The 17643-nt window shown below is 38.1% G+C and overlaps 1 protein-coding gene across 1 annotated transcript in view; it reads left to right on the top strand.

The window, feature by feature from the left end:
• The first annotated feature begins 2914 nt into the window (after positions 1-2914).
• Positions 2915-17643, top strand: part of ELP3 (elongator acetyltransferase complex subunit 3) — a 104759-nt gene continuing 90030 nt past the window's right edge. Inside the window, exons 1-7 of the mRNA XM_032216720.1 lie at positions 2915-3025; positions 5483-5582; positions 6513-6651; positions 7916-7986; positions 9246-9309; positions 10849-10917; positions 12374-12528. Of these exons, the coding sequence (XP_032072611.1) occupies positions 3007-3025; positions 5483-5582; positions 6513-6651; positions 7916-7986; positions 9246-9309; positions 10849-10917; positions 12374-12528 (617 nt within the window). The 5' untranslated portion in view covers positions 2915-3006. The remainder of the gene's footprint in view (positions 3026-5482; positions 5583-6512; positions 6652-7915; positions 7987-9245; positions 9310-10848; positions 10918-12373; positions 12529-17643) is intronic.

The following is a 17643-nucleotide window of genomic DNA, read 5'->3' as shown; positions in this document are numbered from 1 at the left end:
TTTTGAGAAGTTCAGAGAACCGGCAAATACCACCTCTGGCTGGCCCCAAAGTGGGGAGGGAATGGAGATTTTGCAGTATCCTTCCCCTGCCATGCCCACCAAGCCATGCCAACAGAACTGGTAGTAAAAAAAAAAATGAATTTCACCACTGCATCAAACACAACCCTCATGTGGCCCTCAATGAAATCAAGTTTAACACCCCTGATGTATTCCATAATCAGCAATTAGCCACATCCTTGCTATTCCACCTCTCTGTATCAATAATTTAGTTGACTTGATTTGTCTGTTACATCTATCTATGTATATACTGTAGATTATGTGCATGTATATAAGTGTTGCTTTGATTGCTGGAAGACTAAGTTAGCAATGAAGAAATCATTGCAAGAAATCAACAGATTGACAGATAAGACGATATCCCGATTCATTTCATTTCTGTTTCATAGGCCATTCAGTCTAGCTCCAACTTTGGCATTAGTCTCCAACCATAAGTATCACATCTTGACTGCATGTTCTACATCTAATTTCAGGTTGAACTTGGACACAAAACCTTTCAACTTTATTTTTTGCATCAGTGGTTGAAGCATAAACTTATATTGTCTTATTAAAGGATTGTCTGCAAATCTAATTGGTACTTTTCAGCCATTGACTTCATTGGACCCAAGTACTATCCTTTATATATGCTTTGATAACTGAAAGAAAACAATTTTTTTCTTCTTTGTTTTTGGGTCCTGAGCAGTAAATAGTATGGTCGGCTGACCGAAAGTGTCCAATTTCAGTTTATGTCAATTTGGTAATGCCCAAAATGTCAATGTTCATGCATTCCATATCTCACCCTGTTAAGCTTTCCTTTGTTCCTGCTTTTTTGTTTCATGTTCCCACTGTAATTCAATCTTTGTAGTTTTGGATTATTTTTTCCCCTGCATGATCACAACTAGAGAAACAGACTTAATCTGCTCATGGCATACCATTAGTAGGCTGAAAGATAATATTTCTGAGTAGAATTAATATATCCGGGGGCCCATCATCCAGCACTATCATCATCAATCACTTCATATTTTTATACACATTTTTTTCTGGTGAAATATAGGGGTGGCTTATCATTGCCTTCTCCAGTGCAGTATGAAATGAACTTTCTGAATCATTAAAATGATCAAGAATCAGAATTCTACCAGGTATGGGATAAATGGTACAGGTGGATGGAGGAAAGAAACAAGAATCAATGAAGGAATATAACAAAACTCAAAAAATAATAGTTATGAATAAAATAAGAGGGTTAAGAATGGTGAAATCCAAATGAAATACAATAGAAGGGGAAATAATATAAGGTGAGCCATATCCATTGATAATTGCTATTAGAAAGAACAGGAAGTTCCTGTTCGTATTATATTGTGTAAATGAGGTGTACGTCAAGGTTTTGTGTGTATTTTACATGTTTGTTAATAAAAAAATATTAAAAATAAAATAAAAATAAAATGATCATCTGCCTTCAACATTTTTCTACATCGCTGCTGTTCAATAAATATCCCTTGCTTGTTTTAGTTGGGCAGCATTTAAACTGATGACTTTTATGATTTGAATGACCTTTCAGGGATTATATATACGCTTGGCATACATTCAAAGCATTATTTACTCAGCCCTGCAAGCACCACCATCACCATCATGGCTATGGAGATTCAGTCATCCAGGGCATAATTGTCCCAAAAGTGCTTTTTCAATAGACAACTGGACTTTGCTTTTCCTTGGTTTTGCTTCTCATCCAAAATGAGATAATAAAACAACAATAGACACAAACTTAAGGTAAACCGCTCCAAACTCGATTGCAGAAAATAAGACTTCAGCAACAGAATGGTCAATGCCTGGAATGCATTACCTGACTCAGTGGTTTCTTACCCCCCCCCCCCCGACCCCATCCCATTTTTCACATCAGGCTGTCTACTATCGACCTCACCCCATTCCCAAGAGGTATTTAAGGGGCGTGCACAAGCGGACCAACGTGCCTACCATCCCTGTCCTAATGTTCCTTTTTATTCGTATTCATTTCATGTATTCAAAATCATGTTTATACTTATTAAGTTATCGAATACATGCTTGATTAAATGAATAAAATAAAAAATAAAAAAGCAGCTTTTGGATGAGAAGCAAAACCTCATCAAGGAAAAACAAAAGTCCAACTGCCTCTTGGAAAAACATATTTGGGACACCACCACGAGGCAATGTAAAAACAGGACTCTTTAAGTGTTTGTCAGTCATACATTATTATGAGAATTCATTGTCGGTTTTTAGTAAAGAATGATTAAATAAAACTTGCGACAGCAAACCACGTCTACTAAAAGTATCGAACCGACGGCCTTGCTGGAAAAAAAGCAACCGCCTGTGATCGTACGAGTTATCTTTTTGAAGGCAACAGGGCTGATTTAGGTTCACTTAAAACGGGGGTTCTCTACGTGCTTACTCGACCTTAAGTGATACCAGATCCGAGCTGCAAAAACCCTTAAAATTCCTACATGGCAGCAAAATTTTCTGCTTCGTCCTGGCATCCGGATTTTGGAGTAGGTAGTATACGTAAACGCCATAAGGGAGAGATGGGGAACGATGGCCCTTTTATGACTTGTGGACTTCAACTCCCAGGATTCCTAAACCAGCCAGAATTCTGGGAGTTGAAGTCCACAAGGGCCATCGTTCCCCACTCCTGCCATAAAGGCATCAATACCCGTCTTGGCTCCGGCTGCAGCGGAATATCGTCAGTTCGAAGAGGCGGGACGTCTCGCGCTCTACCAATCCCTTCTCCTCGCGCGCGCGCTCAACTCGCTTAGAAAAAAACTGCCTCCTGTTTCTACTCGGTTCCCCGTATTTCTTCTTTGTTTTTACGGCACTGTCGTGAAGAGGAAAAAAGAAGCGATTTGCCTAGAGCGGCATAACAGAAGCTCCTGCTTGACGGCCGGCGAGAAGAAACGGGGAGGGGAGGGCTTGAGAAACCGTTTCGTTGTCGCCGGGGGGACCTTCACCATGAGGCAGAAAAAGAAAGGTAGAAAGGGGACGGGACAGAAGGGAGATTGGTATGAAGCCTCCTAAAATAGATGCTCTCCAGAGGCCTTGGATCGGGTGTAGGGCCGCGCTATTGGGGTATTCTGGGAAATGTAGTCCCACTACAACTGGAACGCCTCAAGATAGGACAGTCTCATGTGCACCGATAGGAAGTTGCGACTGAGATAACTTTTAAATACGATTGGCATCGTTAGCTCCAAAAGGAGTAACTTTATCATGAAAATGCTTGAGTGTTCAGAGACTTAAGGGGTTCCCTCTGTTCAGCGTAGGAATCCAGGTTAAAGCATCCCAAGGAGAGAACGGTCTTGTTTTCCACCCAAACACATCCACTGAAGGGGAAACCACCACACTCAATCACAGCCTGCCCTCCCGTAATTTAAATCTATGATCCCATATCCTGCTCTCTGGGACAGAATTATAGAGAATCTGCTGGGTCCCTTTCAGGTGTTTAACAATGCTAATATATCCTGTTAAGATCGAGGTTTCTTTACTCAAGACTTATTCCCAGTTCCTTCGTCTCTCTTCATAGTGTGTGTGTGTGTGTGTGTATGTGTGTCCGTCCGTCCGTCCGTCCCTTTCAAGTCAGTGCTGATTTCTGATCTGGACAAGTTCCTGCAGTTTTTGTAGGCCAGGGTTTTCAGTAGTTTGCCATTCCCTGCTCCTTAGGGCTGAGAGAGAGTGACTGGCTCAATGTCACTCAGCTGACTTTGTGCCTAAGGTAGAGTTAGAGTAGAATAGAATTCTTTATCGGCCAAGTGTGATTGGACACACAAGGAATTTGTCTTTGGTGCATATGCCCTCAGTGTACATAAAGAAAAATAAAATAGAATACATTTGTCAAGAATCATAAGATACAACACTTAGTGATAGTCACTGGTTACTAATAAGCAATCGAATTATACTAGGAAACAAATAAAACAATATAAAATTTAAAGATACAAGCAACATGGTAATAATCATAAGTGGAAAGAGATAGGTACTAGGAAGGAAAAGAAGAATAATAGAAATACAGTCTTAGTAGATAATTTGACAGTGTTGTGTGGATTTGTTGTTTAGCAGAGTAATGGCATTGCGGGGGGGGGGGGGGGAACTGTCTTTGTCTCTACTTGTTCTGGTGTGCAGTGCCTTATAGCTTCATTTTGAGGGTAGAAGTTGAAACAATTTACATCCAGGATGTGAGGGGTCAGTAGATATTTTCACAGCTATTCACAGATATTTTGACTTGTTCAGTATACAAGCCCTCAATGGAAGGCAGGTTGGTAGTAATTGTTTTTTCTGCAGTTCTAATTATCTGTTGAAGTCTGTGTTTGTCTTCTTTGGTTGCAGAGCCAAACTAAATTAAAACTCATGGTCTCCCGATTTCTGCCTACTGCCCTAACCATTATGCTAAACTGATTGTCTTCTTACTTGATTTCTAATCTTCTGATCATCCTTGCTGCTTTTCTCTAATTCGTTCCACTTTGCCTTAATCCATACTATGTGGTGTCCCAAACCCAGCCTTGATGGTACATCTCACCAAAGCAAAATGGAGTGGTTACTTTCTGTCATTTGGAAATTATACTTCTGTTATGTTGATGCTGCCTAAAATTGCATTTATATTCTTTTTGCAACCCAATTACCTTGTTCATTTAATTTATAATCTATTCCTTGGCCTGGTAGGACAAATATCACCTTTGCTCTCTGTGCATTTGATTTTTCCCCTTTAGGGAAGAACTTGCCTCCGTTAAACTTAATTCTGTGACTTTTGGTCCACTTCTCTAAAATACAAGGCTTTTTTCAATTTCCTTTTGGTCTTCTAGGTGTTATTCCATCTCAGATTTCATATGCATTTTTCCTGCATCTTCTCCCCCAAAGCATTACTGAAAGGATTGAAAAGTATAGGGTCAAAGTTTGAACCCCATGGTATCCACTCAATATGTCAGTTCAGTTTGATAAAACATTAATAAATGCTTTTTGAGTATGATTTTCCAATAAGCTAGGTGTTTACTTAATTGCCATATCCTCCAGTCCATGACTATTCTATGTGAATAATTGTTCCTTAGAAAAGAATAAACTTTTGTAAAAAATATATAGTTCTTCCAAGAACTCTTTCTCTATTACCTTCCTTCTTGGAGTCTTCAAACATCCTTGAGGAAAGTTAACTAAGGGACACGTAATAGTTTTCACTTCATCCTCTGCAGTATGTACTACAGTTATCTTGCCTCTTACCTGAAGGCAGCATTTTCTCAACCCTCACACATCATCTACTGCAGAGCAATACAGATGCCAGATTGATTAGTACTAAAGGCACTTGTGTTCTGTGACTCAGGTGAATAGGCTTTAGGCTTTGACAGAAGATAAAGGCTATTCTGTCTGAGAGAGCACAAGTCACTTTACATTTGTATGTGAGAAATCACTTTTGCCCAGACTCTTTCATAACCTTTTATTTCTATTTTAGGAGATCTCAGCCGAGCAGAACTCATGATGATGACTATAGCTGATGTCATCAAACAACTCATTGACGCCCATGACGAGGGCAAAGATGTGAATTTAAACAAGTGAGTTGTCTTTTATTTCTTCTTTGCTCTTCAACATTTTATTGTTTCTGTCTTCCCCACTTTTTATGGGAAAGCCAATGTCCTATAAAAGGTTTGTATCTGAAGTTATAAAGAGCTTAAATATAGCAAACACTAGGTTGGAGAGATCCTGGTTGAATGCTAGTGTGTCAGATTTTAGTGAATAGCAAAATATAATTGGAGATAGGCTGTTCTATGCCATGAGTAGCTCTTTAGGTGACCATCAACACCTTCAGTTGCACCCAAAAACCCACTGACAGCCAAAGCAGCTTATGGAGTACCGGTTATTTAGGCATATAATGAGGTATGCACATCTGTATTTGTGCCACTGTATTCTAGACTATAGCTTCTGAGTTAACCTCACAAAGCAATACCACCCCATCCAGAATCAAGAATAGACTTTCAGATCTAGACAGTCCCAAAATTCTTAGTCACTCAGTCTTTCTAAGTTGAGCTTAAGTCTGTTCCTTTCCATCCAGAACCTAAGATGCTGAGATAGAAGCTTAAGAACATAATTTGGCCAGCCCAATGATTAAATAAGTGCAATAACTGATATCTAACTCTTTGCCGACAGCCTCACCCAGTGGCTTTATATAGATATTGAATAGGATCGGAGAGAGAATAAAATCATAAGACATCATCCAAAGGCAAGGTTATAGGGCTGGAGCTCTTCCCTCCTTTTTTGTACCCATTGTAGTATACTCCAATGTAATTGTGTTGAAGAAAGACATATATAATAGAAACAACCTGAAGCTTTTTGGTTATTATTGACCATAGCATTAACAATTTCTTGCCAAGGCAAGTTTAAATATTGATGTAAACTGATATGAGTTGAAATCCAAATCATCTGGAGAGCATCAGGTTGCCTCTCCCTATTATATAGCCTCTAAGTAGCATGGCTTTCAATTTTAGGATTAAAACAAGGACGGCTGCCAAGTATGGCCTTTCAGCACAGCCACGCCTGGTTGACATCATTGCTGCTGTTCCCCCTCAGTACCGCAAAGTGCTGGTTCCTAAGCTGAAAGCAAAACCCATCCGAACTGCTAGTGGGGTAAGTCTTTCTTTGTTTGTTTTTCATGCACAAGGTCCCAGAGTCAATGATTGGGGGGGGGGGCAAGGCCAGGGTGAGCATGGCCAGCTCAATGTCACTCGTGTCGGGCACCTGTGGTGGACCAAGTGCTCTGCCAGTGAAAACGGGCTCCAGAGCTCTGTTTCGGCTGTGACAGCCTCTTGCAACCCTCTGCCAGCAAAAATGGAGCAGTAGAGGGCCACACGCAGCCTTCCCAAGCTCTGTTTTTATTGGCAGAGGCACTGTTGGCCGATCCTTCATTTTTTCCAGGGTGGCTCTGTGGCCCAGATTTAAGCATCCCATGGGTCGAAACCTGCCCCTGGGCCTTGGGTTTGACACCCCTGGTCTAAGGTGATAGCTACGCTTTGAAAAACAATGCTTGTAAAATTGTAGTTACAACTTCCTTTGGTGATTTTCAGGAAAAGTTTTTTTTCCATTCAAGGTTTTTTATTTTTTAATACAAATTATACATATTATAGGAACAAAGAGTTGTCTGGATCTTTTCTTTTACATCCTCTCATTTACATAGTCCTTTTTACATCATAGTTTTGTTTTCCCTTTCTGCCAAATTATTCTCTTCTATTATTTTTCATCTTTATGATTATTTTTTCTTAATACATAAACCATTGCCCCTTCAAAGTTACACCAAATTTTCCTTTCTTATTTTCTGCATTGGTATATCTTGCTATAAACAGCATACATTGTCTAATTCAATTTAAGCAGAGAGCATTTCTTTCAATTTTTTTCTACAATTAACAATGTACTATCATTTCTTTATTTCCTAATTAGTTACCTCTTAATAACAATCTTACTACTATTCTCTTTAGTCTACTAATGTAACTCTTTTTCCTTTTCTTCCTTTTTTAACCGTTTTCTCTCGTGCTCTCAAAAATTCCAGTTTTAATTCTCCTCCTCTTCTCCCCCTTTTCCCTAACTTCTTTTTCTTTTTCCTATTTTTGTGATTGTTGTATCTTTTCTTCAGAGTATTTACTTTTATTATTTTAGTAACTTTCCCAGGGGTTTTCCCTGTTCTCCTCCTTTCCTTGCTATTTTGTGGTTTCTTTTTTGGGAGAACTCCTTTCTCTGCCTTTTCTTTGTGGCAGGAAAAGTTAACAAAGTGATCAGGTTCAGGAAGTTCTGAGCAGAACAATTGTTTTAACCCTTCCTTCCTTGTGGATTGATGTATTTGGGGTATACAAAAAGACCAGATATTAAATAACTTCTCTGCAATACTCCTTTCTTTCAGATTGCTGTTGTGGCAGTAATGTGCAAACCACACAGATGTCCACATATTAATTTCACAGGAAATATATGTGTGTGAGTATGCCTAATAACATGTCAGAATATCTTAAATACCTAACCAAAACATATGGAATGCATTACAATATTCAGCTTCATCTAAAAATAAATTCCTATTAATTGTAAACATATTTTACAATAATAGAGTGGCTATTCTCTTTCTTTAGACTCATCTAAAATGAGGCTTGCATATGTATGTTATTTTTCTATGATTATGGTACCTGTTCTTTATGTTATACCGGTAGGTGCAAGACTTTTTTCATGTGAATTGATAGTGTAATAAGATTATTCTAAAAAGAAGATGTAGCCTAAATGTAACATTATTTTAATGTCAATTTATAAACTTGAAGGGACTCCAGCCATCTTTTAGGAAATAAAAATACTGAGCAACTGCAATTTAGTGCTTTTTTTTGGTAAATGTGCTCAGGTGATGAATTTTTGCAGGAAGTTTAAAAAAAAAGTAATATGGGCCTAGGATTTCAACCATGATTTGTGGAGTAGGGAGCAATTTAGACATAGATTTTGCTTGCACATGTATTTAAACAATGGCTTTTCTAATAATTAACTAACTAACTATGGTTATAATTACAATGGTTGTTGCAAATAACACACTGAACCAGTGCCAAAGAAACTACATTATGCTGTAGCATAATACAGCCATGGATTTTTTCTAGCAACACTCATTATCAACTTTGCCTTTCAGAAAACAACATTGGGACTGGTTTTCCTAGTACCTCTGAGGTCCCATTCCACTCTTTGAACTGGAAGGTCTCTGGTTCATGTTTTTTCTTCTGTCTTGGAATTGATCAGTATCCTAAACTGAATTCCTTTTCTGCCACTGCATCTTAGGGGCTGGATCTATTTAGGCTAATAGCCTGCTTCCTACAGGGATCACTTTGAAAGTTCATTGGAACAGTTCTTTTGCCTTCAAGCATTTGCTCCAGCCGAGGTGGCGCAGTGGTTAAATGCAGCACTGCAGGCTACTTCAGCTGACTGCAGTTCTGCAGTTCGGCTGTTCAAATCTCACCGGCTCAGGGTTGACTCAGCCTTCCATCCTTCCGAGGTGGGTGAAATAAGGACCCAGACTGTGGGGGCAATATGCTGACTCTGTAAACCGCTTAGAAAGGGCTGAAAGCCCTATGAAGCTGTCTATAAGTCCAACTGCTATTGCTATTGCTACTCATTTCAATATACACAGTTTATGGGTTGCCAACCCATGCTTTTAATTATATACTTAATCTCTAGCTATGATTTCATATTTTTCCTTGAAAATGCAGATACTGTCCTGGAGGGCCTGATTCAGACTTTGAATATTCAACACAGTCTTACACTGGATATGAGGTACTGCTCTCATGGACCTGTTGATCCTATTTTTTTTGTGGGGGGGGGGGATGTACTATAAACCAAAATATCAGAAATTTTAGGGGAGGACCAGTTTATTTTACATTCATAGAATAGTGAGGGCTTTGAATTTTTTTTTCTTTCTTTCAATATTTCACAACTGGAAATATCTATCTGGTAATTATTAGTCTCAAGTGTGAGATGGTCATTCTTGAGACCATCTCAATATTTTAGAAATTTAGTTAGAAATGAAGAGATGGTTGTGGGTACAGGTAAGTATACTTTCTACATTGTTGTACTGACACTGTTAATCATATAACAGCTTCCCCAACCCAATGCTCTCCTGGAGTATGTTGGATTTCAGCTTCCCTAATTCTCATCCAGAATGGACAATGCATATGGAGGACCTAAGTTAAAGATACAAGTTAAATATATTACATTTGTGAAGTAATATATTAAGACTTTTCCAAATTGTGTCTCCACAAGTGCTCTATTACATCTCTCCTTGTTTTCAAATAACATAGTCACTAAGAGTGGCCTCTGTTTTTAAAAAGACACTTAGCTTTTTATTAAATTGATAGCTGATTCAATCTGGTCATTTGCTAAAGTCTGATATATGAACCAGAAACAACTTTTAAGAAATTATGTTATATTGAGTTAGACACCTTTTCCCCTAACTCCTTAATCTATTCATCTAGCATATCCCCCCCCCCCCCGTATTTTGGATTGCTTTGAAATTGGATTGGAGATTGTATAAATTATTTTATAATCACTCCGTTAGTTGGAGATTTATTTATGAAATCCCATTTGGACAGCATCTGTGAAATTGATTTGCATATATCATATTAAAATTAATTCAGCTCTTAGAGTTGTTAAGATCAAATCAGATACATACAACACATATGATTCTCCAGAGCCAAGGATGAGGTTTCTAGAGCTTTTCTGGACATTGCTACTTAAATGTCAAATTCAATATGCTAGAATTAATTATTAAACAGAAGAATGGTCATCTTGTTTGCAGCATGTCATTTACATTTACATTACATAAATTTTAGTTTATATACTGAACCTGGTTAACTTTTTTTAATATGCTAAGCACCATTTTTGAGCAAGACTAAGTAATCCTCAGTCCAGTAAAAGCTATATACTCCTGATCTAACAAAAATAAAATTTGACAATACAGTTAGGAATTTGGATTTGATGCATTATTTGCCATTAATTCAGTATCGACTCTTAACAAACACATAAATTTTCTCAATCTGTCCATAACCTAAGAGTTCAAGTCTTCACGGAGTACCATTCGCCACTGTGACTGAGTCCATCCAACTTGCTAATGGTGGTTCTCTTCTTTTTCCTTCCACCTGTCCCAGCGTTAGAATTTTCTACGTACAGCTAAGTCCTTACATAATTGGTCTGAAGTACTATAAGATAATTTAAGCTTGATCATTTGTCCCTGGAGTGAGAGGAGTTTGAATTATAGACTCTTTAAAACAACCTTGCTAGTTGTTTCCTAAGGAATTTTGTTTTGATTTCTTTTAGCCAACATCTATGAGAGCCATACGTGCCAGATATGATCCTTATCTCCAGACCAGACACCGAGTTGAACAAGTAAGGATTTGTTATGGTGGAAGAATGTGATGATGATAGGATAAAAATGAAGCAATTTAGTTCTTTGTAGCTAAATGCGAAGCTTAGTCTACAACTATGTCCATGATTTTATTGCGTTCATGGAGATTAACCAATTGGCAAAAGATTCTTTCACATAGGGAAAGCATCAGTAAAAATGAAAACTGAACCAAAAGGAAACTATGCGGAATGCCAAATGGTTAAGTAAGGCAAAGCTGGATCTGAAGTTTTGCGCCCAAAGCATCTAGGAAACTGTTCCCTTCTCCCCACCTTTCCCCTAATTATCTTTAACTATCCAATTACATTCAAACAAATTGTTTTGCAACAGTCCCTGGCTTGGCAGGTTGGATGGCATCACATTCCATTGCATGAACTTGGAACTGCCAGCAGTTCTCATGTGGCACAAACGGTAGATTCGATTCCCCTTTATCCCAGCCACCCTTCTACCTCCCCTCAGGCTCCCTATCCCAATTTCCTATGGCAGACTGGCATTTGGCAAAGCGTGCATGTAGCTGGATGGCAATCCTGATAATTACTCTTAACTACTGCAGCAAATCATTTGTCTAGAGATCAGGGCTAGATTAAAAACTTTTCACCAAACTCTGAACCTTTTTCATTGAGAAGATTATAATTGCTTCAAGAGGGAAATAGATCCCACTAATATGACTTATATTGCTTGGACTTCATAAGTCAACATCAACTTCTTGAATGGTGATCTGCAGAGCTCTTATGCTAGATGTTAAGCATTCTCCACCATGGTATTTCATTCAAAAAGTTGTCTTACACTGAGTTACACCACTTATAGCCAAAGGTTATTTATATCACCTGCCAACAACTCTCTTACAGGTTGAGAAAGTAGTCTTCCTCTACAACAGGGGTGTCAAACTCGTGGTGCCCAGGTCAGATGCGTCATGCACTGGCCACACCCATGCCAGGTTTAGCGAAGGGGGAAAAAGTAATGATACATCATATGACAATGCGAGTTTGACACCCCTGCTCTACAAATTTCCAAATACTATTCAAAATAAATAAATGAATACATATAATTTTTTATTAAAATGTTGGTGTGAGGAAAGCAAGAGTACTCTAAATATTCCACCCTATCCCTCCATCCTCCTGGAATATCCTACATCTGTAACATGAATGGCCAGAGATTAAGGAGAGGCATAACATAGGCATTAATCGGACTCCAAGGAAGAGAATTCCAAACTTGATGGGCTATTAAGAGAGAAGGCTTGTGAGTGAGATGGATAGCTCAATATAAGTTTGTTGCTTGAAGTTGAAGGACACTCTAAAATAAATCTGCTAATACTATAATGCTTGTTTTATAAAAAGCTGTGAAGTAACATCACTTAAAATATTTTACAGTGTTTTGATAATCAGACGTAAAAATATGTAGTTTTTGGCATGGTTCAAAAGACTGATCTTGTTTTTACAGCTGAAACAGCTGGGTCACAGCATCGACAAAGTGGAATTCATTGTGATGGGTGGAACATTCATGGCTCTTCCAGAAGAATACAGAGATTACTTTATCCGTAATTTGCATGATGCCTTATCAGGTCATACGTCTAACAATGTAGCAGAAGCGGTCAAGTAAGTATCTTGTGCAGCAGATACTTTGGTGCATCAATTAATTTACTATGTTAATTTGTTTATTGTACCTGACAGTTGCATCATATGGGTGTTCACAGTGAAAATTACCCTGGTGTCTTTAAATATTTCTGGCGAGGTTTAAAATATTTTGAAAAAAATATTGTAAAAATCATTAAGACCAACAGTGATAACTATGGAAGCTGCTATACTGTTAGCTTAAAAAAAAAAAAGGATCAAGAGCTTCTACGAAAGTCTGTTCCTGCTGACTAATTCGGTTTCCTTGTCTGCACCGTTGCTTATTCAACAGGGAGAATGAGAATCAAGGCAAAAGTTTGGGGAAATGAGATGTTTTATGGATTATCAGCAGATAAAAATTGCCAAATAATTAGGTAAGGATAGCATCTACCCAAGAAATCTTAGGTATGTGTCCTTTATGATAGTATAGCAAAAATGTGTATCTCGCTACCAGCATTGGCCTCAATAGTTAAAAAGTAACCAATGTATTGCTCATTTTAAAATAAGACCAAAGGGAAAATGAATTAATTAAAGGCCATCTTGAGTGATTTTTATTTTGGGTAAATTGGTAGACAGCAGCATTAACTTTAGTAACTATTATAATATCTGTTGAAGATGGACCAATATATGTTTTATAGAGGTAAAGCAAACTAGTTGTCTAGAACTGCTTTTGATTATGTCCTTCACCAAGCACTTCTAAATAAATATATCTGTGGGTAACTTCATGGAATAATAATAAGCAGCAAAGTATGGACTAAATATATAAAATTTATTAATTTCTATAGCTGAGGCACTTTTTTAAAAAAAAGGACAGTTGGGTTTTTAAGGAGTTGGTAAGTGATTTGGAGTTGATGGTGAGTAGTGGTGCAGTCTAGCTGGTTAATGTTACCTAATTAAAATGCAAAACATTAAGAAATTCCAAAAAATCCCTAGAAAGTCTAAGCATTCCAATCTTTCATATAATTTGGAGGGGACATAGATAAGACATCCCTCCTTTTATCCTTCAGCAAATAAGAGATTCATGGATATTAGTGAGATTCACAAGATAAGAGGAATTTAGCTCTCTACCTTTGAAATCAAAATAAATATTGTTGTATCCTAAAACCCATAAACTTTTGTGAAACACGACTGTAAAACCATGCAAAGTACATACAATGTTCATTCTAGAATCTTAAACATTTCTTTCCTCTGGAGGGCAGCAGATACTTAAAATAGTTTATTAGAAAAAAATTTCCACTTGATTTTCCAGAGTTGCTCTTCAGGTGTGACTTGACAATCATAAATTAAATAGAAAAAGTATTACATGGGAAGGAATCCATAACTTTAGCTGTTTCTCAGACTATTGAGCTGGCATGCTGCCAAAGGGGGTCTGATGTTCATTAATCTTTCTTGAAGACACTTGCTTGAAAAACTCAAATTGAGTTTACTTGTACATGTATTCAGACAGCTATATAAAGAAGAGCTATAGATGTATGGTGCACCTATGTTTCCACAATCAACTCTGTCATGTCCAAGTATGAGCCTGAAGGTCAACAAAGTCACTGTTTCTTAATATAGATTAGGTTTCTCCAGTATAGTGCCTCTGGGTTTGTTGGATCACATCTTCCATAATCCCTATACAATCTAGGTTGGCATAACAATGCATGAAAATAATACCTCAATCAAGGAACTACTAACTCAGGCAAACAAGTTAACACAACAGCAGCCCAATCAAGGAACCACCAAGACCACTCCCACCAATACTGACAGGGCAAACTACTAGTATATAAAATGAGAACAAACCCCACTCCCTTTTTAACACTGATGATGTTACCTAGTTTGGTAACAAAATGTCTGTAAGAAAACAACCAAGCTCAGAGAGCACCAAGGACCTCACATTTCAACCCTGAGCGACAAATATTCTCTTCTATTTTTTTTTCTTTTTTAAAAAAAAATATTCTCTTCTATTGATAACAGTAAGCTAGCTAGAATAATATGTTTCCTACATAGTGTTCCTGCATTTCAATAATCAAATGATTGTTCTGTGTTATTTTACATTATTTTGTGGTTGCTTTTCTTTTATTTTAAAATCCATACTCTTTTGTAGAGGTGTGTGCATAGGTATGCATAAGAAAACCATTAGTCAGAAACATAGCTGTCAATTTACTGCTGAAACTCCAATGGAGGAAAGGCAGACAGCAGGTATGATGAAAATAGATGAATGTTTTAATCGTGATTGACATGTCCTCCTTTAAGGCAAGAAATTAAGACGTATTGGCAAGCTATAATCTAGGAGGGGTGTTGTTCTGGTTTATTATAGAATGTGAATGTACCTAATTATATATTATTCAACATACCATGGTTAAACAAAGTTAGTCCAAAGTGCTGAAGCAATCATTATTAATTAAATTGGATAGGTCCTGTATAGCTTGATCCCTCCAATAAGCAGGGATATGGTAGTACATTTTCAGACTAAGGTTTTCTCATTTCATTGAAGCATAAGATTTGTGAGCTATAGCTCACTTCATCAGATGCAATGGAGTGGTTAGATTGATGTCAGATTTAAATTGGAATGAGTCAGAGGGGTATTGCTGATCAATTGGGTGAAAAATTGCTTGTGTATAATCACCCTTTCATTATATTGCATCCAATAAAGAGAGCCATAGCTTACAAAAGCTTATACCTCTTAATGAAATCCATTAATCCGAAAGATTCTACTAGCCTTCTTCTGATATTGGGCTACCATAGACTAACACAGCTCTCTTCCTGTAATATCTGATCCCATCATTGATCAAAATATCCTAGCAGTACAAAGAGATTGTCAGGTTGGTAATCGCCAAAGGAAATCCCACAGCTTTTTTCAACATGGCTCCATAAATGTACTGTTTTACTTTAAATATCATGTATACAGTACAGATCACCAGTGTAGTATAGAAGTTAAGGCATTGGAGATAGTTCAAGTACCCACCTAATTGTAGAATTAAGTGGTGACTTTGTGCTAGTCATATTCTCTCAGACCAACACATCACACTGAATTATTGCAAAGATTAAATTTGGAGAGACTTTCCCATATATACGGTGTTGTGTTTACATGTTCAAAGAGCTATTCTATAGGACAGAGTTGAGGAAACATTTTGTTTAAATGTCTTTAATCATTAATTTATTTTATAAGGCTAGCTGATTGAAATTTAAAATGCTTTCAGAATGTGTGTATGTGTGTGTGTGTATGTTCCAGCATAATTCTGGAACGCCTCAAACAAACTTGGTACCCACATGACTTACTCTCTGGAGACAAATACTGTGGGGGAAAGACACCGCTAACACTCCTTGGGGTGTGTGTTCTGTTGTGCCTTTAAATGGCTTCTACTGTACTGCCATAAAATGGCTTCTACTGTATAGTGCAGTGGAATTGCCATGGTAATGGCTTCACAGTACTCCATGCGGGGGCTCCCTCTGATAAGGGGGAAAATCCAACATTAGAAATTATGTTTGGTCCGGATATTTCCCCCCTTTAAATAAATACACGGGGAACGCCGGGTAATCGGCTAGTGTTTTAAAAAATGTCACTTGGGAACAATACAATAATAGGGAAGATGCATATATTTCCTGGAGAAACTTCAAGGGTAGTTTAGATGCCGGGTAGTGAGTTTTTTCCACAGCAGACAGTGTCTGTTTAGTTCATTGATGGCACATGTGTCCAAGACAATATGCTACAATATTTCGGGTAACATGCCAAGATTCGCCAACATCCAACTAAGTTTTTTTTTAAAGCCTGCCCTCTTTTCGTGTGACTTTTGGAAGCTGCAACAGAATGGGATATGCTCTCACATGGGCACTGGAGCCTCAAAAATTGTAGAAGAATTGGACCTGTGAGAATGGGGCATGCTTTTACAAGTTTTTCAGAGGCTGCGAAGAGCATGAGAATGGGATGTGTTCTGGGGCAGCCTCTGAACCCTCCCAAACTTTCAGTAGAACAGTATGTCAGCGTTCCAAGTATCATGTAGAATTAAATCAGAGTCAAAGGCAAACTGATCCTTAATATTCCAATTTAATAAATCAGACATCTTGACATTATGCTATGGAATCCCAATACAGCAAATGACATCACAATTCCACCCAGTTAAAAGTTCATGATCTTGTCCCCACACCAACAATCCATCATATGGTCCAATCTTCTTCTTCTACGCTGGCATCCACACCCAGCTTCTTCCGGTCAGGTGTACTGGTGCGGAGACAAAGGATGACCTTGGCTTCTAGTAAAGAATGAAAACAATACATTCCACCATCTCACTCCTGTCTATTCCCCCCTCCCATCAACTATACTAAAGAAACAGCATAATGAAATAAGAGAAAGTGTGGCAGCCAAAATTCTAAAAGGAATATAATTGCAGGCCTGACACAGTGTGTGTTTTGGGGTGGTTTTTGGAGGCTGAAGAGGCCATAAAAGAAAAACCGGTCTTTGAAGCCACTTACAAAGGCCTTGTTCAACCCAGAGCAGCTTTAGGTACACCACAGGGACCTGTCAACAGAAAGAGAACACCACCTGAATGTAAGAGCTGAGGTGGTGCAGTGGTTAGAGTGCAGTACTGCAGGCTACTTCAGCTGACTACTAGCTGCAGTTAGGCAGTTCAAATCTCACCGGCTCAAGGTTGACTTAGCCTTCCATCCTTCCAAGGTGGATAAAATGAGGACCCAGATTGTTGGGGGCAAGAGACTGACTCTGTAAACCATTTAGAAAGGAATGTATAAGCACCATGAAGTGGTATATAAGTCTAAGTGCTATTGCTATGTGGCATGCAGTAGATCCATGCGGGCAATTGTGCGAATCCCAAAGGATTATGCATGTTTTGAATGACATCAGTGATGCTAGAGCTAGAGTTGACTTTTCTTTTGTTTATTATTATTAATTTTTGTGTGTGTGTGTGAGAGAGAGAGAGAGGGAGGGAGGGAGAGAGGGAGGTTGGTTCACCAACACTGGTCTAGCTGATATGCCTGACTTTTTTTCTACTGAAGAATTCATGGAATATGTAGAGATAGTCCTTGGCTTATAATCATAACTGGGACCGGAACGTCCACTAAGTGATGCAATCATTAAGTAAGTCATCGGGTGAAACAAATCAT

Source organism: Thamnophis elegans, chromosome 4 (assembly GCF_009769535.1).
Source record: "Thamnophis elegans isolate rThaEle1 chromosome 4, rThaEle1.pri, whole genome shotgun sequence".
Classification (NCBI taxonomy): Eukaryota; Metazoa; Chordata; class Lepidosauria; order Squamata; family Colubridae; genus Thamnophis; species Thamnophis elegans.
Note: the sequence above shows the minus strand (reverse complement) of the source record. Positions and strands in the feature narration are given on the sequence as shown.